The 24,180-nt window shown below is 41.7% G+C and overlaps 1 protein-coding gene across 38 annotated transcripts in view; it reads left to right on the top strand.

Moving 5' to 3' along the window:
• LOC108697306 (transcription factor 7-like 2) overlaps window positions 1–23,913 on the top strand; it is a 137,279-nt gene extending 113,366 nt beyond the window's left edge. For 3 of the 38 annotated variants that reach the window (XM_041570768.1, XM_041570779.1, XM_041570790.1), the window contains 10 exons: window positions 201–333; window positions 1,598–1,700; window positions 4,036–4,122; window positions 8,338–8,463; window positions 8,563–8,722; window positions 9,884–9,991; window positions 10,669–10,717; window positions 11,978–12,028; window positions 17,234–17,306; window positions 21,645–23,913. In XM_041570768.1, coding sequence (XP_041426702.1) covers window positions 201–333; window positions 1,598–1,700; window positions 4,036–4,122; window positions 8,338–8,463; window positions 8,563–8,722; window positions 9,884–9,991; window positions 10,669–10,717; window positions 11,978–12,028; window positions 17,234–17,306; window positions 21,645–22,095 — 1,341 coding nt within the window. In that variant the 3' untranslated portion in view covers window positions 22,096–23,913. Of the gene's footprint in view, window positions 1–200; window positions 334–1,597; window positions 1,701–4,035; window positions 4,123–8,322; window positions 8,464–8,562; window positions 8,723–9,883; window positions 10,004–10,668; window positions 10,718–11,977; window positions 12,029–17,233; window positions 17,307–19,014; window positions 19,088–19,996; window positions 20,023–21,644 lie in introns of those variants that run through there. The other 35 variants (XM_041570763.1, XM_041570784.1, XM_041570775.1 and 32 more) reach the window with 28 other exon arrangements.
• The last annotated feature ends 267 nt before the right edge of the window (window positions 23,914–24,180 follow it).

Genomic DNA, 24,180 nt, shown 5'->3' with positions numbered 1-24,180 from the left:
AGTGTTTCCGAAGCAAACACACCAGTTGTACCAGCACAGGGCAACATTACATTATGTTGTCATTCCTTTAAGACACTTTCAGTTTTTGATGCTACTGTTCCTTTAATTGTTTATTAGTGTTAGGAACTGTAATACAGTTTGCACCTTAGGGTGCCATGATGATTTCTATTAACAATCTGCTTCTCTTTTTGCTCCCACAGTCTAACAAGGTGCCCGTTGTACAGCACCCTCACCATGTCCACCCCCTCACGCCGCTCATTACCTACAGCAACGAGCACTTTACACCAGGGAACCCCCCACCGCACTTACAGGCAGACCTGGACCCAAAAACAGGTGCGTTCTTTTTTCCGTCAGGGTACGGGGAGTTACAGGCATGAACGCCTACATTTCTGTAGTAGTTTTCTTATTGCTCTGCTAATGAAGACTGTTTCTCATTCACTTGTTTGGTCCGGCAATGGGCTGGTGCTCCATATTTATATATCCCTTCATTTTATATTCCATGATTCTTCGTTCTGCCACAAGGGGGCGCATGCTGTGATCAGTTACAGTGAAATCCTTGGAAGCTGGCAATGCTGCAAAGGCTACAGTTATCACCAAGAACAGCTGAGCATTGTCATGGCTCCCCTGTAGATAGAATTGCTGATTCCTCCATAGACTTCCCAAGGTCTGAATGTGACCTGCAGCAATCTATAGCAGGAGACTGCAGATAAGAGACACCCAGCTGCTGTGCTTAGGCCACTGCCTAGACAAATAAAAAATAACCAATAGAAATACATCTTCCAATATATCCATTCAGCACATAACTGAAAAAGAGACAGTGTTCCTTTAAAGGAGAAGTAATCTAATGTGGATTTTATCGTTTTTGTATTGTTTAATCTCCAACTCTGCAGAACCAGTGGCTGCAGCAAAATAATCCTCCAAATAGAATCCCAGTTTATCTGTTTAAATCTGGCTCCATGATCTTTGTCCCTGCAGCTGGAGTTGGAAACAGTAAAGGGGATGTAAAGGCAAAAATAAAATCCAATACAAATCTCTACACAGTCGCCGACTGCTCTACAGGGAAACAAACAAAGCTGCTTGAGTTCTGCATGGCTGGGAAGTAAGGCGGGGGCTCCCCCTGCTGTACATAAGTATGATTGTTTCCCTGCAGAGCAGTTAGGGACCGTCTGACAATTCCTATCCACAGCAGTAAATAAAGGGAGAATTTCACTGCATACAGTCAGGTTTCTTATAAAAACGGTACATATTTTTTAATTAAAGTATATTGGAGATAGGTTTCTTTTTCATTAAAGAAAGTAAAAATGTGATTTTATTTTTTTGCCTTTACATGCCCTTTAAGTTGTGCTAGAATGAGGAAGCTACACAACCAATCATTACTGACCAGTCTGACCAGTTCCTTATTTAACTATATGTGTGACTTCCTTATGTTAAAGGGTCACATTCACATCAATGATCCCTTTACTAGTACTGTGCCCATGGCAGTGGCAGACCCAGTATGTGCGAATAAAAACTCAGTGTTGCTTGTGGGCTCAGCCCTGCACAGTTTTTTTTAACTGATTCTTCCAGATCTCCTTAATTTTCCTTTCTTTTCCTGCAGGAATCCCAAGGCCTCCACACCCTCCAGACATTTCCCCGTATTACCCTCTATCCCCGGGCACCATGGGACAGATCCCCCATCCGCTAGGATGGTTAGTACCACAGTAAGCAGTTCCAGGATTTTTTCCCCTTTACTCCCAATGTTTTTCTATGTCTGTGATATTCTGTGTTGCTGTCATTTGTGCCAAATGCCATACTGTTTATACCTATGGGTCTTATAGTTTAACAAAGTCTTGGTGACATGAGAGGGTGACAGTTGCGTCTTTTAACATCTGTCGGCTACTCTGTAATCCCCAAATCAACCATTCTTGGTTTTCAGTCTTCTCTTTTAACAGAGGAATATGGGACGACTTTCTTCCATTTTGAACCCTAGATCATCTCCCTGTGGCTAAAGCTGTTTCAGAAATAGTTTTGCCTTATTTACATGAGATCTGAAATTCTTTCCTGCTGCAAGTTGTACAGTCCTGTGTTTGACATTGCACATTGCTCAATCACTGCTACACTGTGTTTGTTAGACCAGGGGAATCACTAAATGCCTCGTGGCCCCTCAATGTCACGGTTGTGCCCTGGTGCAGTCAATTGCTCCTGGGGGCTCACAGCAGGACTAAGCTTTTTGCAGCAGGAAAATAAACGAGAGCGATAGCTATCGCCCGGCCCCTTCTCTCCAACCCCGACATGTAGTATCAGAATTGGCCCAATAGGGAACCTGAGGAGCCACTCTCAGCACAGGTAGATGGAGACTTCTCATGAAAACTATAAGGGTTAGCCACACGAGCAGATTCGGGGAGATTAGTTGCCCCAGTGACAAATCTCCTCTTCTTCGGGCAACAATCTCCCCAAACTGCCTGGGGGAAGGCACATGTGGCACTTAATTTTCAGAAGTTTCCAAGGCAACTTCGGACGACTTCAGAAAACGAAGCCCCGAGTGTGCCTTCCCGCAGGCAATTTTGATTTTAGCCGGTGGAGGGCAGGGGGAAGGCAGTTCAGGGAGATTGTCGCCCCGAAGAATCTGATAAATCTGATAACTGGCCATTGGGCCTACAGAACTATACAGGCATGTGGCAGTCACTGATCTGGTGGCTTTTCATTCAGCCAATGCAACAGTAACAGCAAACACAGAAAGTGGCAGTTATTGCAATTATGGCAGCCACACCAAAGACCTTAGGTGCTTGGCACAGGAATTTAATCACCCTGACATGGTAGCCACATCTGTACATTTTTATTACCAGAACACGGGGCAAGGCTGTTCCGGGTGCCAGACTGGCATGTCAACGTTCCAGAGGGTCTCGCAACGCTTCGTTTTCCGAAGTTGCTTCGGAAAACGAAGTACTCCGTGTTCGGGGAGATTATCGACCCGAAGAAGAGGAAATTTGGCGTTGGGGCGACTAATCTCCCCGAATCTGCTCGTGTGGCCAGACCCTTAAGGGATAATGATCGGGGGGGGGGGGCACTAGGAGCTGGACCCACTAGGAGACCCTCTGGAACGTTGACATGCCAGTCTGGCACCCAGAACAGCCTTGCCCCGTGTTCTGGTAATAAAAATGTGGCTACCATGTCTGGGCTGCTTAAATTCCTGTCCCCTCACTCCTCTGTGCCAAGCACCTAAGGTCTTTGGTGTGGCTGCCATTTTTGCAATAACTGGCACTTTCTGTGTTTGCTGTTATTGTTGCATTGACTGAATGAAAAGCCATCAGATCAGCGACTGCCACATGCCTGTATAGTTCTCTAGGCCCAATGGCCAGTTATCAGATTTATTCTGGGCATGTAAACTGGGCCCCCAGGATGCCTGCTGGCAGCGCTGAGTAGAATCCAGCAGGGATTTCACCAATCCGAAGCTTCCTTTGCCTTTTCATTCCATATATTTGGGACCCGCGAGGCCGGAAATGCACAGCAGCCCCTGAGCCCCACGCCTCTGTAATTATTAATTATCCTAACGAGCTGTGACTCTCTGCGGGTCCCCCACTACCGTAAGTGAGACTCTCTCCTGGAAAATCTTGTCAACACTTATTAACGTGACAAAAGGCTACAAATTAAGCTCGGTTAATTTAATGTTTTCTCCCCAAGATCTAAATAGCACGAGGGGCCCCAGGAGCCACTGAAGTCCTTTGATTTGCCTCTATTTTATTTTGGTATAAATTTACATTCATTATTGTGCGTTTTTGACTCCGTAGCTCTCAATTAGTGTGATGGCTCCATTAAAGCAGGCCACATTTCGCCTTTAATTACGACAACAAAACACCGAGTGCCAGCTCTGGGACCGGGCCGATATTGACATAAGCTGAGGTTATAAAATGTAATTAGCCGCCCGGACTTCATTTATGGCATTAAAATCGTTCCGTGTTTTTCTGTCGCTTTGATCTGCGCAATCCCCAAGATTTCTCTCCTGATCAAATGAGAAAATTGCTCATTCTTTTTTTATTTCCCCTCTAATTTTCTCAGGCAAGGTCAGCCCGTTTACCCAATCACAACGGGGGGCTTCAGGCACCCCTACCCCACAGCCCTTACCGTCAATGCTTCCATGTCAAGGTGAGTGTCCGTTTTTAGCTTCTTAAACTTTTTGTTTCTATTCATTTATGTATAATTCTTCCAGAAATGTTCCAAACATGTAACTTAAAGGACCAGTAACACCAAAAAATGAAAGCGTTTTAAAGTAAAGAAAATATAATGTACTGTTGCCCTGCACTGGTAAAACTGATCTGTCTGCTTCAGAAACGCTACTATAGTTCATATAAACAAGCTGCTTTGTAGCAATGGCGGAAATTGAAAAAAGGCTAAATGGCACAGGATAAGTAATGGACAACAGATAACATTATGTTCTACAGAGCTTATCTGCTATCTGCTCTGTAACTTGAGCTTTTTCTCCTTTGAATGGCTGCCCCCATTACTACACAGCAGCTTGTTTATATAAACTATAGTAGTGTTTCTGAAGCAAACACTGCAGTTTTACCAGTGCAGGGCAACACTGAATTATATTTGTATTACTTTAAAACAATTTCATTTTTTGATATTACTGGTCCTTTACATACCAGGTTGGGAGGGGTTATTTAAAGGGAACTTAACCCTGCCAGTAGTATGAAATGCAAAGGCAGTTGGATGTTTTTTTGAGTGCGTTACCCAAGACTGGGACTGAATGCTATAAAAAAAAGCAATAAAAAAGGAAGGCTGATACCCAATCTGGGGGCGGCGGCTGGCGGTGGAAAATGAGATCGTATAGAATGGTCCCTTGTCTGTTGAGCTTACATTAGGCCTAGGTTTAGGTTAAGCTTAGGTTTGTCACTTTGAGTTGGCCCATTAAATTGAGTGTATTGGAGGCACTCCCTCTCCCACCCCTGTAAACTGCCTTCATTGGTCTAATCTCACCCACTCGCTGGCCCTCTCCTATAAACTTCCATCAGAGTGTTTAGTCCCTCCCACTGCTTGATTTACATACACCCTGCCCCTCCCCCAGTATGCTTCCATCAGAGTGTTTTAATCCCTCCCACTGCTTGATTTGCATATAGCCTGCCCCTCCCCCAGTAAGCCTCCATCTGAGTTGTTTTGTCCCACCCACTGCTTGAGTCACACTCCCCAGCACCACTCATGTAAACTGCAATCATTTTCTTCTAGTCCCACCCACAAGTTCCTGCCCCATCCACTTTGTAAACTGCAGTGAAGTAGAACTAGATTCCCCTTTAATATTTTGTGTTCTGTAACCTCACACTACTGTTCCTAAAAATATTTAGAGAAGGATTTATTATCATTATGATATACCCAGAGGGAGAGTGGGTAGGAGGCCAGAGGGACATGAGAGCGTTTTTGGGGGTTCCTCATTCTCACCTGGTCATTCTCACCTGGTCATTCTCACCTGGTCATTCTCACCTGGTCATTCTCACCTGGTCATTCTCACCTGGTTGCATGAAAGAAGAGCAGCCCAGGTGCTTATGGGATTGCGCTCCCTTCTCTGCCATCCTTTGGGCTCTAATTAATTTCACCTCGTTTCCAATGGCTGCGAGTTTATTTACCAGCGCAGTGTTTTAAGCCCTCACTAATTACTTCTAATGAAGGTTTTATTTTTTGTTCATATGATTTCCAGTCGAGTTAATTAAATCCATGCAGGTTACTCTTTCCACTGATGCCTTGAAATGCCTAATGGGTTTTGATGATGATGATGATGGCTAATTAGATTAGTGGAGCCGTCCCAGCTGTGGGCCTGGGGCTGTGCTATGTGATGTATATATATATAGTAATAGAGAATCTAGCAAAACTCCCCCCATTCTGTATGGTATGGGGTAAAATTATACAAAGAGGGAAAATATTTCACATATATCAGCAGGAATATTCCCTTATCCTTAAACAGCACAGAACATTCCTTCTCTGTATATTTGTATTTATACATATGGGAGGAGGTGCCATATTGATTCCCTTAGACAGTACAGTATGAGGGTATAGCTTATTGTGTGCCCAGAACATTCCTTCTCTGTATATTTGTATTTATACAAATGGGAGGAGGTGCCATGTTGATTCCCTTAGACAGTACAGTATGAGGATATAGCTTATTGTGTGCCCAGAACATTCCTTCTCTGTATATTTGTATTTATACATATGGGAGGAGGGAGGTGCCATATTGATTCCCTTAGACAGTACAGTATGAGGGTATAGCTTATTGTGTGCCCAGAACATTCCTTCTCTGTATATTTGTATTTATACATATGGGAGGAGGAGGTGCCATATTGATTCCCTTAGACCAGTGGTCCCCAACCTTTTTAACCCGTGAGCCTCATTCAAATGTAAAAATAGTTGGGGAGCAACAAGAGCGTGAAAAAAGTCCCTTGGGGTGCCAAACAAGGGCTGTGATTGGCTATTTGGTAGCCCCTATGTGGACTGGCAGCCTACAAGAAGCTCTACTTGGGACTGTAATTAGTTTTTATGCAATTAAAACTTCATTTCAAGCTTGAAATTCAAAAATAAGCCCCTTCTTTGAGGACCCTGAGAGCAACATACAAGGGGTCGGAGAGCAACATGTTGCTCACGAGCTACTGGTTGGGGATCACTGCCTTAGACAGTACAGTATGAGGGTATAGCTTATTGTGTGCCCAGAACATTCCTTCTCTGTATATTTGTATTTATACATATGGGAGGAGGAGGTGCCATATTGATTCCCTTAGACAGTACAGTATGAGGGTATAGCTTATTGTGTGCCCAGAACATTCCTTCTTTGTATATTTGTATTTATACATATGGGAGGAGGAGGTGCCATATTGATTCCCTTAGACAGTACAGTATGAGGGTATAGCTTATTGTGTGCCCAGAACATTCCTTCTCTGTATATTAGTGCTTATTAGTGAAATACACTTTTGTTTCCTTACCTTTGGGCTGTTATCCAGACTGGGCTTTATAGCAGATATGTAGTTAAGGCGAGTATAGAGCAAATGAAAGAGCCAATTGCGCTAATGGGCCGGCACAAGTACTGGGCTATTATACATGTGACAGTTGCAGGAATGTTGGCCGCTCACCCCATGCCGGAGTTGCTTTTGATATTCATTGAGTGCAGCAGTGGGGCCAGGGCTCCTCACAATGAAGTGATGGGTCATTATAGTTTAAACAGCTCGGAGAAGCCAAGATTGGCAATTAATCTGCACTTGCTGAGACTCGTCAGAGACACCCCGTGACCCCCTTTCCAATTGAGACGTCGGCGCTCGGGGGCTTTCGGCAGTATAAATTTGTGAAAGCCACTTCTCCTGACGTTGGCAACTCTGAGAATCCTCCGACTTCAAAGAGAGCCCCATCATGTATAAACCATAACTTGGGCTCACCGGGGCTCTTTTAGGGGGGGGGGGGGCAGAGAAAATAAAAATCACAGGCAGAAATAGATGAAAAAAGTACAGGGAAGTCGAAAGGAATAATGGCAAAGTAACTGAGATCCCTCTCCCGCCGCTCACGCACAAGAGCTGTCAGATGAGCTGACACTTTAACGCAACCATCAGCCAAGGGGGGCCAGCACCTCTGCAGGTCATGATAAGGAATATTATTGTTATCTCTAATCATTTGCTCTTTCTAATCTGAATCAAAGATGCGAAACGTAGCAGGGACATTTAATGAGCTGATTTCTAGGGGGATGTATTGTTATTTATGGGGGGGAGGCACAGAGAACTGCTATGAGTGATTAAATGAGAGCGCTGCCATTCCTAGGAGGTGATTGGTTCCAAAGTTCTTCTGTTTCTGTTTATTCTATGGGTCAAATCATATGGTGGCACTGTTCCATCATTCCTCTATGGGAAACACTGGTGGGAAGCGGTACTGCAACTGGAATTATTTTGGAACGAGTCATTGACTGGGAACAATGGGGTAAATTTATCAAAGAGTGAAGTTCCCCCACTAGAGCTCTCCATTCATTTCAATGGGATTTTGAAAGGCGTATTTATCAATGGTGAAAGTGAAAGTTCACCCTTTGATAAATACGCCTATAAAAATCCCATTGAAATGAATGGAGAGCGGCGGAATTTCAGTCTAGTGGCGGGAACTTCACTATTAACTTCACTTTTTGATAAATATACCCCCTTGTATCTGGTTTGGGTTTGGACTTTGGAGTCAGGACCATTATGCAGGGTCAGTTTATTTCTAGTGAAGCTGCTAGCATGGAATGTGTATCTATAAGTGGGTCACGGGTCTGTTTTAACCATTTCTGATGTTTTTTTTTCTGTGCTTTCCCTCCCCTTTCATTCATTTTTATTCTGACGATTTACACAGCTTCCTTTCCTCTAGATTCCCTCCCCACATGGTGCCGCCTCATCACAGTTTGCACACAACGGGAATCCCGCACCCCGCCATAGTCGCCCCTACTGTCAAACAGGAGTCTTCCCACAGTGACATGGGATCCCTCCACAGCTCGTGAGTATCCTCATAACATTTGGAGTCTGTCTGTCTGTGTCTCGTGGTGTAACGGAATCACGACGGGAGAACTGAATGCTTGGCTTTCTCCCCTCTCAGGAAACATCAGGATTCCAAAAAAGAAGAAGAAAAGAAAAAGCCGCACATAAAGAAACCCCTAAACGCGTTCATGCTGTACATGAAGGAGATGAGGGCAAAAGTTGTCGCCGAGTGCACGTTAAAAGAAAGCGCGGCCATCAATCAGATCCTTGGTCGGAGGGTGAGTATGGAGTTAGTTACCCTTTAATACAAGGGCTTCTGGTGCAAAGGGCTGACTGTACTGCAGATAAGGGACTGAGGGTTGTCATAGAATAGCCCTCCGTGTATTCACCTGGGACTGATGTAGGGTTTAAGCCTGTTGATGGGTCTTAGTGTATCTCAGCCATTCACATACTGTAGATGTGGATTGAATGCAGTGCTGTCTTTAATAGTCACAGGGGCCCACAACAGACTTTTGTTGGTCACTATGTTTATGTGATGGACCTCCAGCTATCATGGAGTCTGGGCAACACTGATATAAAGATACAAGTCTTTTGTCCTGGAATTTTCTCCTACTGTCTCCATATTGCCCTACTATATCTTCTATATTGGCTCCATTTCACCCCACTGTCACCGTCTTTGTTTGAATGTCTCCATCATATCCCACTGTCTCCATTTTCTCCTACTGTCTCAGTGTTGCTCTACTGTCTCCATCTTGCTCTGCTGTCTCCATCTTGCCCTACTGTCTCCACCTTGCCCTACTGTATTCATCTTCTCCTACTGTCTCCATCTTATCCTACTGTCTCCTTCTTGCCCTACTGTCTCCATCTTGCCCTACTGTCTCCATCTTGCCCTACTGTCTCCATCTTGCCCTACTGTCTTCATCTTGCCCCACTTTCATCCTCTTCTCTACTATCTCCATCTTGCACTACTGTCTCCATCTTGTCCTACTGTCTCCATCTTGCCCTACTGTCTCCTTCTTGCCCTACTGTCTCCATCTTGCCCTACTGTCTCCATCTTGCCCTACTGTCTTCATCTTGCCCCACTTTCATCCTCTTGTCTACTATCTCCATCTTGCTCTACTTTCTTCATCGCACTCCAATGTCACCATCTTGCTTTAAGGTCTCCATCTTTCCCTACTGTCTCCATCCTGTTCCAATGTTGCCCTTTTTATTCTATGGCTGCCATTTTTCCCTACTATACCTACTATCCTCCTGGCTGTGAGGCCCTTGGCATTTTCCCCATTTGGAGACAAGCTATAGTTGTTCATGATGTGGTTGTAGTGAAGGAAGAAGGCTAGAGGAGATCTTGTGAGAGATGATGGAGTCCATTACTCTGCAGTCGTGTTTATGCCAATGTGATAGTTCCATGATGCCATCTCATGTGCTTCTCTGTTACTCAGTGGCACGCCTTATCCAGGGAAGAGCAAGCGAAATACTATGAGCTGGCGAGGAAGGAGAGGCAACTCCACATGCAGCTTTACCCCGGATGGTCGGCACGGGATAACTATGTAGGTGCCTATGTAGGTGATCATTATTACATTACTAATAGATTTGTAGATTTAAATGATGATTGCCTGAGAAGAAAGCCAATCGCTGCATGGTATGTATGGGGGCGTAGTTCTCTGTATACAAGGTTTTCACCATATCACCAGCAATTGGGGGAACACATGTCTTTCAGTGGGACCCAACTTATGGAGAATTTAATAAATTATAATGTGAGCATTTTAGAAATAATAGTAGTTACAAGGTCTCAATTTACTCTCTCAGTGTAAATTTCAGAAATGAGTTAATGTAAAATAGTTTTTTACTCCTTTCTGAATGTGTCTGAGAGCGCAGGCAACACAGAGAACGAGGAGACTCTTATAGAGAATCTCTATCTTCTTGCACTGGGAGGGTGAGGGAGACTAAATTAACTCCTTCCCTTTTTGTTGGCTCTCCTGAGACCCATGAGAACAAATCTATGTATAAAGTATTTATAAGATGTGTGTGTGTGTGTGTGTGTGTGTGTTTGAGGGAGCACATTATAGTGTGGCTGTGTGCAATGGTCACCAGCCCAGTGCCACACAACTGAAGTACTCTACATTGCCCATTGTATTGTATAGAGCTTGTGCCTGTGTATCTATGAAATACCCGTCTGCTTTGAGTGGTTAATAAACTGCCCCTGTCCCTGTTGTTCCTTGTGTAGGGCAAGAAGAAGAAGAGGAAAAGGGAAAAGCAGCAAGGAGAGGCCAATGGTAAGTATATTTACTCCATGATGTGCCTGGAAGCATGCCAGCCAGTGCCACTACATTAGGGAGCAATTGACTAAACAGTGGGCTGGGGTGGGGGTTTCCAGACCTCATTGTAGAGATCAGATAAAAGAGCGTTTCATGACATGTACAGATGTATCTGCAAAGATGCCCCAGTGGTGGCAGGACTTGGACTTGCCCAAAGCATTTCTTAGCTACTGCCACTCTCTGTCATTTACCTCTAGTGAGAACCAACCCCCTGTGGTGGCTGCTAGAGAAGACCCTCGGATGAGGAGCAGCCCAGGAGCCCCTCTGTGTGCCATGTCTTGGTTTGATTTATTGAGGCTCCATATAAAGAGACACCCAGCCAGCCTATTGCTTATCAGAGAATCTGCTTTGGGCCCTCGTGGTTATCCAGACAGATCATCCAGTTTGTTACAGCAAAGCACATTGTCTCATTAATCACTGGGCGTCCTCCTGTATGCAATGACTCTTGTGTCTAGTTCCAAAGACTTTCCAAAAGGCCTATTGGGTCTCCTGCATTGAAAACAACCTTTACAGATACATCTGTGTGTGCTACATTATGCTCTTTTTATAGTTCCCACCTCATCCCTTTAATGCTGACCACATACAGATGGAGCACAGTTTCTCCTGCCGTTGGTTTGACTCCAAGGAACAACATGGAGACATGGTGGGATAGGGTGTGCCAAACATCTAGACACATTGTGCTCCATCTGTATAAAACCCTCCCGCTGCATGTCTGACCAGTAATCAGCAGAAAGGCATGCTGCACTGGTTTCTGATCCGCCACTCTGCCTCTATATAGATGGATTCTGGTCAGCCTTCCAGCCTGGGCTGAATATAAAGATTATATACAGTATTAGTGCCCTTGTCCAGTTACAGTTGGGTTTACATGTGATTGTATAATACTTGCATGCTTCCTTAGATTTATATTTAGTATTTACTCGTTAGGTTTAATAAACCAGCCATTAGCCGTGATGTCACATAGCGTGCTCTTATTCCTGCGTGTGTGCATGTGTGTGCGTGTGCTGGTGCAAGGACAATGCTTGGGAGCTACTCTGCATGCTTTGGAGCAGTGATCTTCAACCTACCCTGACACTTTGAGTTCAGCCGCCAGTTTGGAGATCATTGCTCGCCCGCCATCATTTCCCGGCCCGTGTTTAACTGAGACATTAAGGAGGTTTCAATACTGTCACTGCATAGATAATATGTCCGGACTGTGTATAATCTGTTCTTTTTTTTCAGAACACAGCGAATGTTACCTAAATCCTTGCCTTTCTCTTCCTCCGATCACAGGTGCTAAAGCCAATTTTTTTGGGAACCTTTACATTTTATGCTTATTATTTTTTTTTTTCCTGAAAATGCTTTTTATTGCCATTATTATAATTTCATTAACATAACCCACTTCTTCTGAGAGGGGATAGAAAATGAAACCAATTGCAACTTGCTAAACCGAGACCCTGACACTGTTGCTCTGGCTTTAATCGTGGGGATCGGGGAGAGGGGGGGTTGGGTTGCTCAGGGGGTGAACCAGAGGTGCAGACGTGGGGCAGACTAAACCATTAACATCGGACTTACGCTTGGCTTATGTTTCCCTTCAGCCATTCATTTCCTCCAAACTTATCACTAGATTTGCCTTAAAGGAGAACTAAAGCCTAACTAGGTAGAAATGTTGTACATGATGTTTTGTGCTTCTGTATCAGCCCAAGGCAACCACAGCCCTTTAGCAGTAAAGATCTGTGTCTCCAAAGATGCCCCAGTAGCTCCCCATCTTCTTTTCTGCTGATTCACTGATTCACATGCTCTGTGCTGCTGTCACTTACTGAGCTTAGGGAGCCACTCACAATATACAGTACACATAGAATAGAAATGTCACAATATAAGGCTGATTAGTAATTAATACACATAATTACTACATGGCAGCACAGAAACCAGTGCAATTAGCATCAGAATTGAATAATCAGCAAACCTGTAGCATCAGCTTATATTACAGCCAGGGAAGCTCATTTTCTGGGAGTGACAACTGCTCTGATAAAACGTTCTGTGTTCTCGTCACTATCAGCCAACACATTGTCCCTGTTGTGGGCACACTTCTTCCCTGTATATTAGCGCTATAAATTCTTGGTTTGACCTAAGCTTGGGAATTGTTGGCAACAGCCTGACCCATCCTTGTTCTAAATTCCACAGTAGTATTTCAGTTCTCCAACGTGGAGGGAGCGGTTTGGCAGCTCCAACTCGTAATTAGAGTTTTTGGGTGCAAAATGAGCTCTGCCATCACCCCATTTCAGCAAAACATATATTTATTTCCTCTTTAAAATGTTTGGTTTTTTTTCCTCACTTCCTATTTAGTACCAAAAACAAAAAAAGGGACAGTTGTGAAACTGTCATGGCATAAGGCAAAATCAAAGGGCAAAAGGAATACTTTTAAAACAGAGGTTTTCTTCATTAATCCAGGGGCCGATATACCGAATATCTTGCTATACAGTGTCTTTATTTAATTGGCTAACAGGAGACGCAGGATAACAAAAAAGAATCAGCAGAATCAATTTAGTCTCCAGGCCTTGATCCTCCATTATTCATGAGCACCCCCCAAAAAATCCAACAAACCTAATGCTATTCTGTCCTTGAATACTGAAGTTGTGCCATTCCTTGCAGTTTCCTTTTATCCACTGAGCCACATACGTTACTACCTGGATTATCTGTCATGTTTATGTAACTCCTAATCCAGCCATTGTACAAGAACAATATACAATTTGCCTATTCCAAAAAAAAAAAAATAGAAAAACAAATCTACAGATTACAATATTGTGCTCCCCGATGACTCCTGTTGGAACAATATAAATGTAATAGCGGAAAGTAATATCAGCCAATGCTGCAGATAGATAATAGATTGATAGAATGAAAGATTAAATGTCTGATTACATTAGTTATGGGTATTAGAACTACAACATGAGTTTGCGTGTGAGTCTGTGTTCGGGGGGTCACACATTTGCGGATGTCGAAACAATTTTTGGAATCTTTCTTGTTGACAGAGACTTAGTAGCCCTTCGTCCTTAAAGGGAAACTCTGCCTTGGCTATAACTTTATTCTTTTTCTACAAGCGTTCCTTAACACGTTGTAATTGTTGATTCTCCTTAGTGAGCAGAATTCTTTAGTTTTGGGGTTATTTTTAACCCCACTGTTTTCACTATGTACCCTCATGGCCAAATCATCATAACATATGGCAAAATCATTGCTTGAGTTTACCCAACACTGACCAGTGTTCCTCGTTATTTTTGGAGGTACAGGTATGGGACCTGTTATCCAGAATGCTCGGGACCTGGGGTTTTCCGGATAAGGGATCTATCCGTAATTTGGATCTTCATACCTTAAGTCTACTAGAAAATCCTGTAAACATTAAATAAACCCAATAGACTGGTTTTGCTTCCAATAAGGATTAATTATATCTTAGTTGGGATCAAGTACGAGCTACTGTTTTATTATTACACAGAAAAAGGAAATAATTTTTAAAAAAGTTGGATAAAATGGAGTCTATGGGAGACAGCGTTCCCGTAATTCAGAGCTTTCTGTACCAGAAAGATAAATTGTATGCGTTTTTATTGTCACCTGAAATCACTGAAATAAGCATAAACATAAACTGAATCCTTGGCTCACTGGGGATTCTACATTGAGTTCCTTTTTGTTTCATCATTTCCTATTTGCTAGGATTATCTTTATATTGATCATCAATTATTAACAACCTACTTTATAACCCCATCCTTAATTCACTTTCAGTGCTTCCCTTATACAGTATTAGTGCTGTAAAGTCTAACAAGCCCTTCAGAATTCTAATCGCTTAAGAAACCAGTAGCCTGAAAAGATGGCGTCTCTAGATGGCTTAGACTCTCGGACCCATTCCCAAGTAAGATTACAGAGAGTGATTTGCAGCACTGCTGTAATAAAATGAGTTAGTAAAAGAAAAAAGAGCTCTATCCTACTTTGTGCAACGTGGGTCCTTAACGATACAACGGGGTTGTTACAAATCAGAGTCATAAACAAGGATAATATCTGTTAATCTGTGCCAGATCCACCCACGTTTAAAGCCAGAGCATCTTTGTGAGGACCACATTAATGCAAACCATTGCACTGGACACACTGGGAAGACTGGTCTGCACATCAAATACATGGGCCCAGTCTGCCTCCCAGTTGCCTCATGCCTATTCTGAATCTTTTTGTTTTTTTATTTCCTATCACCTTTCCAACATTTCTAAAGTTCCATGCCTCAACTTCCAAGCACGTTCTCTACTGCATCCTAATTATTTGTCTGTATGTTTCAAGATAATGTGTTTCCTCATAACAGTCTGTACTCAGAGCTCTTACCAGACTTTTGGGGGAGGCACTAACTATGCCAATAGAATATGCAGTATTTCTGGTTTTTCCTGCAGAAAAAAAGCAAAGACTGTTAAAAAAAAAAAAATCCTATAAAAACCTCCTTAATCTATTTTTATTGCTCTCATGAAATGTTCTCACTACAGCATGCTGATGCTCTGTGTTTGAGTTCGCTGTGGCTAGTGTTGTGCTTCTGTTGCATGCTTCATAGCTTCTGCTAACACCCCATCCCACTGCCTGCCTGCTTTTATACATTCACTTTCCTTTACACATGTTTGAACCTTCTCCTGTAGAATATATATATATATATATATATATATATATATATATATATATATATATATATATATATATATATATATATCTATATCTATATCTATATATATGTATAGATAGATAGATAGATATAAATGAGGAGCATTTCACCTAAAAATGCAGTGTCCCTGAATTTTTCATAATGTTGGAAATGATAACATTTTAATACACTATAATTGTTGGTGTTATTGTTCCTTTAAATAGAAGTTCCCCTATACCCCAAGAATATTTATATAATCTTTTATTAATATACTTAATGACCATGCTTTGGTAGAGCTGAAGATATGAAACTAAGAATGTCTAGACAACCTTTCTAGGTTGGTAAAATTTAGGAAAATTTAGACAACCTTGCTTGAGATAGTTCATCACAATCCCTTGGTAGAGTAGAGGACCAGAAACAGAAATAAAGATAACATTTCCCTGAGATCCTTTATGACCATCCCTTGGTAGAGTTGAGGACCAGAAACAGAAATTTAGACAGCCTTTCTCTGAGATACTTCAGGACCATCCCTTGGTAGAGTTGAGGACCAGAAACAGAAATGTAGACAACCTTTCCTTGAGATACTTCATGGCCATCCCTTGATAGAGTTGAGGACCAGAAACAGAAATTTAGACAACCTTTCCCTGATATACTTCATACCCATCCTTTGGTAGAGTTTAGAACCAGAAACAGAACTGTATAGACAACCTTTCCCTGAGATACTTCATACCCATCCTTTGGTAGAGTTTACAGCCAGAAACAGAACTTTATAGACAACCTTTCCCTGAGATACTTCATAACCATCCTTTGGTATAGTTGAAAACCAGAAACAGTACTTTGTAGACAACCTTTCCTTGAGAACTTAGTAACCATCTCTTTGGTAGATTTGAGGACGGAAAACTGAGAGTGTTTAGAAAACCCTTGAGATACTTAATGACAATCCTTTGGTAAAGTTTAGGACCAGAAACAGAAATTTAGACAACCTTTCCCTGATATACTACATGACCATCCTTTGATAGAGTTGAGGACCAGAAACTGAGAATGTTTAGACAACCTTACTTGAAATAATTAATGACAATCCCTTGGTAAAGTTGAGGACCAAAAACTGAAATTTAGACAACCTTTCCCTGAGATACGTCATGACCATACTTTGGTAGGGTTGAGTACCAGAAACTGAGAATGTTTAGACAACCTTACTGGAGATAATTCATGACAATCCCTTGGTAAAATTGAGGGCCACAAACTGAGCACATCCTTAAAGAAAATGTAGAGAATCTATTCCTCAGATACTTCATGACCACATGACTATCCCTTGTTACACTTGAGGACCAGAAAAATAAGTTTAAACAGCCTTTCTCTGAGATACTTCATGACAATCCATTGGTAGAATTGAAGACCAGAAACTCACAACGCTCAGACGGAAATTGTTGAGGACCTTTCCCTGAGATACTTCTTGAGGAGAACATAGACACATATTCCCCTTAGTGCTCATCTCTTGGAATAATTAAATCAATTTCTGTATTTAGGGTTGGCCATGTTTTTGGTACAATTGGTAACATTTTCTTGGTCCATTTATTCCATCACTTCAGTTTAATTGAAAACCAAGCATTTGGTCTAGTTAAAATTCTATAAAAGAAATAAAATGACCCATTTCCGGTATGAGAGACACTGCAGTTTTGGATGCTGAGCAGCACTGCGTTTCCTCTGTAATTAAGCAAAAGAATTTAAATTTCTTCGCTTTTTTGCAATTAGTTACCAGTTCATTGATTTTTATTTTTTTTTTTATTCTTTTTATCTTTCTCTCTTTTTTCTTGATCTTTTCCGCTCGCTTCTATCAGACCTGAGCGCTCCTAAGAAATGTCGAGCGCGCTTTGGCCTTGATCAGCAGAATAACTGGTGCGGTCCCTGCAGGTGTGTATGGAATATTCTGGACTCGCTTTGGCTGGTTTGACCTGTTTTATTTGGTAATTCTCTCCTCCCGCCCGTAGTTACCGCATCCATGATGTCACCCCTTCCAATAGAAGGAACGTTTATATATACAGTTGTATTTCAAGAACTGTTGTCTTTTTCAAGCTAAGCTGCTACTGTATGTTTGTTACAATTTAGTTGAAGAAGCTCCCCCTGATCCATTTGATTATATCAATCTGAAACCTGTTGCATGCGTGTGTCATTGTTAGGGTCACTCCGAGTGAAATATGTTGCCCTGCGAGCAATTCAAATAGTTTAAATCAACCTAATTCTGGTCATTTCTCTTGACGCATAACATATTCCCATTTGTAAACATGACAGATGTAAAGGCCAACTGGTAGAATATAGAAGAGACCCAACTCATTCTCATCTGTAGTTAGTGGCCATAATGGAGGATCTGAAATCCATTGTGGAGTTTTGATGGGGTAAATCTGAAGGATACATTCTCACTAATTTACAGTCCAAAAGGAATCCCCAATACTGCAAATTCTCCCCAAAACCTATTCATATACCATGGGGATCAACCAGTAGAGGAGTTGTTCTTATCAACTGACCAATATGGAAACAAACTTCATTGGTGGGGATTCTGAGAGAATCCATTGAACTGTAACACTAAAATCAAGCTGTAGTTAGCAACTTACACTTCTAGATTCTCAACTTAACATGATAGATCTCAACCTTTGCTTCTCAGCTAGATCTCAAGTTCCCCTTTATTTTAAGGAGATTCAGTAAGGGCAGGTTTCCTACTCATGGATTCACCTAGAGGCACATGAACAGTTCCAAGCCCAGGAAGGTTGTATGAGTCAGCTGTGACCCTCAAAGTACCAGAGGGGGGATAGATTAACTGTATTGGAGAGGCCAGGCTGCTATCAGTCAAAGATTAATTAATATCTACTACCTGGCTTAGAACTATTCAGGTACCTCTAGAGCTGGTTATATACATAGCAATAAAATCATATGACTTCAGTACATGTATGTTGGGAATGATGAACATGTGGACGCTGACCACTTCATGGTGCATCGGCAGACAAGGAAGTGAAGAGGAGCCAAGGTTCCTCTTCACTTTGTGTTGTTCTAATGGTTCAATCTGTTGGCCAGAACTTATGGAACCACTTAAAGCCACTGGAACTGTATCTGTTCATCCATCCCACTAGTTTGTCTGATACCAAAGATTGATGTCCAGTGTATGACCACCTTATGTGTCATAGATGTTTCCATAGGTAATAAACTTGGATAAAATAGACACAAATGCTAAATATTGAATTCATCCTTTCAAAAACACATTGAATCCAGTATAAATTAGGGGTAAAAAACATTTGTAGACAATCAGCCTCCGGAAAACTGAGACTGACTTATGGTTTCCATGGACACCAGACCCTCTCACTGGCACATGCACGAGATTTCAGGTGGACCCATTTCCCATCTTTGACATGACCGCTTCCATCTTGTTGCCTCCAGTCAAAAGAAACCATTGCTTTGCCACTTTCACCGCCGGCTTTTGACATCATGTAGGCAGCTCGTGGCAAGGAGTGGGAGGTTACCAAATAAAACCAAGATAAAGTAGGGACATGTAGGACAAAGTAATGACATCTACATGAGCAGTGTCCACCATTGTGTTGTACTCTTGTGTCTGTTTACATTGTGCTAACAGATACCAATGCGCCTAAGAAGTGTCGGGCATTGTTTGGACTTGACAGACAGAATTTATGGTGTAAACCATGCAGGTATCTAACGTCAAGGCCCCTTGGGAAAATAATGAGCCCTTCTGTCCTTCCTAATATTCTCTTGTGATCAAACTCATATAATAGTTATATCATCTTCCTATTCTATTCAAATGCCCCCCTTTCTCTATTTTAAGTGGACATTCTTGGTGGTTGGTGCTGTTTCTTTACCTCTTCTTGGTGCATATGGATTATGGTAGCCCTCAACATCTAAACCTAATGGAAAATACACCCTATTTATGAGTCGTAGTTCATGATATAAACCTGTTTCCCTTAGACAGTACAGTATGAGGGTATAGCTTATTGTGTGCCCAGAACATTCCTTCTCTGTATATTTGTATTTATACATATGGGAGGAGGAGGTGCCATATTGATTCCCTTAGACAGTACAGTATGAGGGTATAGCTTATTGTGTGCCCAGAACATTCCTTCTCTGTATATTTGTATTTATACATATGGGAGGAGGAGGAGGTGCCATATTGATTCCCTTAGACAGTACAGTATGAGGGTATAGCTTATTGTGTGCCCAGAACATTCCTTCTCTGTATATTTGTATTTATACATATGGGAGGAGGAGGTGCCATATTGATTCCCTTAGACAGTACAGTATGAGGGTATAGCTTATTGTGTGCCCAGAACATTCCTTCTCTGTATATTTATAATCATAATATGGGTAGGAGCTGCCATAGTGTTTCCCTTTAATTAAAAGAAAGATAAATGATGCCTACAATAGGGTATATTTTCCCATAATTTCTTTTATATCCAAGGAAAGTTTATCCAAACCTTTGTGTGTCCAAGAGGGCAGATTTTGGGCATCTCTGGTGGAGGTAGAAGTGTTTGCTCTTCTTTCTGTCTGCTCCTGTAATTAATCCTTTGGTTAAATCTGTTATTTCTCTATTTTGATGCAAGCAGTCTTTGAATTTGGAATGTACTAATGGTAGGTATTGATTTCCAGCCCTTTGCTTGATACATTGTGTCCATCAGTCTCATTACCTTGTGCAATTCATGTTCATACAGTCAGACCAAGACCATTTGTATTTAATGTAAAATTCATTTTTGGCTCCTTTCAACCCCCCATTTTGTTCATATCCAGCAGTGCCCCCCACATACAAGGTGGGAATTCAGGAGTCTAAACTTGTTACCCACCTACATTTAGTCTTTAATGCCTTTGTAAACTTAATAGTGAGATGACTACGGGTAGTGTTGCCTTTAAATGTGACTCTCCTTTTCCCATAATTCCCTGTAGTACCAAAAAGCTATCGATAGGTCCATGATCTTTCTGGGGCCAAATCTAATTAACTGATGATGGGAGAGATATGTTATGCAGCAAATCATTAAAGACCACCAGACTATAGGGCTGTTTATATGGAGCCCCCCGTAGGGGCCACTTATTTCCTCTGATTGACGTCACTTTACCTACAATTATTCATCACCAATATGTCATTTCATGGGGCTCCTCACAGGGATCATGGGAGTGGATGGAATCAGCCAGCAATGTTCATGATTTTGATTTCTGAAATTGATACTTTTATACCCAAAGTTGCTGTCATTCATTTATTATATTCAATGTAGTGAGAATATCATCTCTCTGGTATTATCAGGGAGCCCTCCAGTTGCCCTCCAATCCCCCAGATTTGTACCACTGGGACAGAATGTTCTGTTATACAGATAGCTAGAATCTCAGCTGCCATAAAGCAGGACAGGACTGCTGCTTACAATGGGGATCAGATAGGATCTGTGCAGCCACTGGGACAGAATGTTCTGTTATACAGATAGCTAGAATCTCAGCTGCCATAAAGCAGGACAGGACTGCTGCTTACAATGGGGATCAGATAGGATCTGTGCAGCCACTGGGACAGAATGTTCTGTTATACAGATAGCTAGAATCTCAGCTGCCATAAAGCAGGACAGGACTGCTGCTTACAATGGGGATCAGATAGGATCTGTGCAGCCACTGGGACAGAATGTTCTGTTATACAGATAGCTAGAATCTCAGCTGCCATAAAGCAGGACAGGACTGCTGCTTACAATGGGGATCAGATAGGATCTGTGCAGCCACTGGGACAGAATGTTCTGTTATACAGATAGCTAGAATCTCAGCTGCCATAAAGCAGGACAGGACTGCTGCTTACAATGGGGATCAGATAGGATCTGTGCAGTCACTGGGACAGAATGCTCTGTTATACAGATAGCTAGAATCTCAGCTGCCATAAAGCAGGACAGGACTGCTGCTTACAATGGGGATCAGATAGGATCTGTGCAGCCACTGGGACAGAATGTTCTGTTATACAGATAGCTAGAATCTCAGCTGCCATAAAGCAGGACAGGAGTGCTGCTTACAATGGGGATCAAATAGAATCTGTGCCCCCAGTATTACTCAACATCAAACCTTTTTTAGGCACAAGAATTAAAGTTTGAGGAGTTGGAACAGAGCAGGAAGATCAGCAAGATCCTTACGGTTTAGCTCCCAATATGGTCATTTTTTCTGTATTTCCACCTGTCAATCTAATGGTCTCAGTGTATTTGCCCTACATTGACTGACTTGTTCTCTCCTCTCTAGAAGGAAAAAGAAGTGCATTCGCTACATACAAGGTGAAGGCAGCTGCGTTAGCCCGCCCTCTTCAGATGGAAGCTTATTAGACTCTCCTCCTTCTTCTCCCGCCATGCCGGACTCCCCCATATCAGACTCCAAACCACAAACTGAACAAACTCAACCTCTTTCTTTAACCTTGAAACCCGACCCCCCGACACGGATCTGCGGGACCCATTCACCTCTGGCCGAGAGCCCCGTGCGAAGGCCCAATACACTGGCAACCGCCATTTGCCATAACGGAGCAGAACTCAGTCACCCGCACAATTCTCTGCCCTCGTCTCTGCACTCGTCTCTGCACTCGTCTCTGCCCTACAGTTTGTCTCTTACACAACCGTCCACCTCGTTCCTTCCTTCCCATCGCTCCTTGGTTGCAACTCAACTTCAGCCCCTGTCCCTGGTCACCAAACCCTTAGAGTAGAACCCAGTACCCACAATTCCCTTCTTTTATTTCCTACAGTTTTCTCCTTTCCATCAATTTCAATTTTTGTGTTTTAGTTGTGCCAAACGGCTCCTCTTTTGGGTTGTGTTTGTTTTTTTAGTTGGTGTTTTATGAAGTTCATTGGTCAATATTTGACCCGTTCCTTCACCTCTCCGATGTGAGTCGCAGACCTCAACGAAACCTCACAATTCTGCCAAAATTTCAAAATGTCATCCGCTGTCACATTCAAAAAGTCTTTGCAGCATCGGGAGAAGGGGGAAAATTATATAAATATATATGAAAATTACAAAAAAAAAAATACCTAACTGTTATGTAGTTCTGATAGGAAACTCTGAGAAAAAGACTGAGTTAAAGAGGAAGAAAAAAAAGTAAAAAACAAGCAATTTTGAAGCCGCCCTCGCAGAAGGAGTTGGTTCTTTATTATTTGTATTAAATACGAGCTTGTGAACCAATCATTTTACATCCGGTTTTTAACCTCTCGGTGCACAACGAATGCAGTGCCACTTACTCTCTCTCGTGAAACAACTTTTATTGTGATGTTACTTGTTCTTGTTGAAATGTACAGAAAAAACAAAAATTGGTAAAAACTGAACAAAATATGTGAATATGCCTTGTTCCATGGTGGGGATCATTTTTGGGGGTGGGGGGCTTGGTAATTACATGGACAAAATGTGGGGGAGTTTGGGTTTTGAATATATCAGAGCCATGGACCTGTAGTATTTATTGTTTAGAAAACGCGCTTGTGTCCTGTTTGTCGTCTCTTTTCAAAGAAAAATCAGTTTTTCCCCCCATTTCTTGAAGCATTGTACAAAGTTTTTTTTTTCTTAAGTGTCAGCATCTTATATATATAGATATAAATATATATATCATTTGTACAAGGTTTTTAAGTTTATATATAAATTTATATTTTGTTTTTGTTTTCGCTGTATGAAAAATTTCCACCAAATGGACATTTGTAGTTACATTTAAAGGATCAATGTTGTACAAAGAAACGCAATTGCTTTAAAAAAAAAAAGCCATTACACAAAAGACTTGAAATTGTAACAAGGGAAATCGACTGTTTGTAAAGAAAAAAAAAAACGGGAAAAAACGACTTTGAACAGAACCGGGATTCTTAATACAAATTCACGTGCCAAAATTTCCAGCGACAAAAACTCCCCCTCGCCTCTTCTTTTCCTTCCATTTTAGATGTGATGTTACATAGATAGGTATGTCCGTAGTTTTATTGTCAGCGATAACAGGTGTATTTGCTAGGGAGACCGACAGGGAAAAAAAAAAGTGAAACGTTAGGTACAAAAAAAAGTGGGAAAATGAAAATCCCGCGTGGGACAAATTCCTGTTGAATTATTTATAAAGGAAACTACTGCCATTTTATGTACATTTGCTACGTGCCGGTAGCAGACTTTAAAAAAGCAAAAAAAAAAAAAGGCATGTTGATGTTGCTCCGAAAATATACGAAAAGGAAGAAAAACGAAAAATTTTTTACTTTTTCATCCGTTTCATCCAGTGAAATTGTACTTGACCTGAAGCAATTGTAAAAATCTGTCTCTGACGTTTTCTGAAGATGCTAATTATGATGACAATTTTATTTTGTGAATACTTTGAATGTTCCCTAACCGCTGTGATGTTGCCATTCGGTTTTATTGCTCTTATTCCAATTTTTTTAATTTCAAAAAATGTTTTTTGTTTTTTTTTCAAACCTGACAATTTTTTTTTTTTTTTTGTAATGAGTCATGTTCATCCTGTACAGTATCTGTAGCATGCAGTTCTGGATTAATAAAAGCAACATAGTATGTGCACTTTGTCAGACTTTCCTTCCTTCATCGCAGCATTTTTATTCCCGTGAATTTTTTTGTTGAAGGTATTAATGTGTTGAGCCGAATCCAGGATTCAGTTTGTGACTCGGCCAGGATTCAGCCTTTTTCAGCAGGATTTGGATTCGACTGAATTAAGGCTGGAAAGGGAAATCACGTGACTTTTCACCACAAAACATGGAAGTAAAAAAAAATTCATGCCGTTTCCTTCCTTGCCCCTAATTTGCATATGCAAATTAGGATTCAGTTC

Source organism: Xenopus laevis, chromosome 7S (assembly GCF_017654675.1).
Source record: "Xenopus laevis strain J_2021 chromosome 7S, Xenopus_laevis_v10.1, whole genome shotgun sequence".
NCBI lineage: Eukaryota > Metazoa > Chordata > Amphibia > Anura > Pipidae > Xenopus > Xenopus laevis.
Note: the sequence above shows the minus strand (reverse complement) of the source record. Positions and strands in the feature narration are given on the sequence as shown.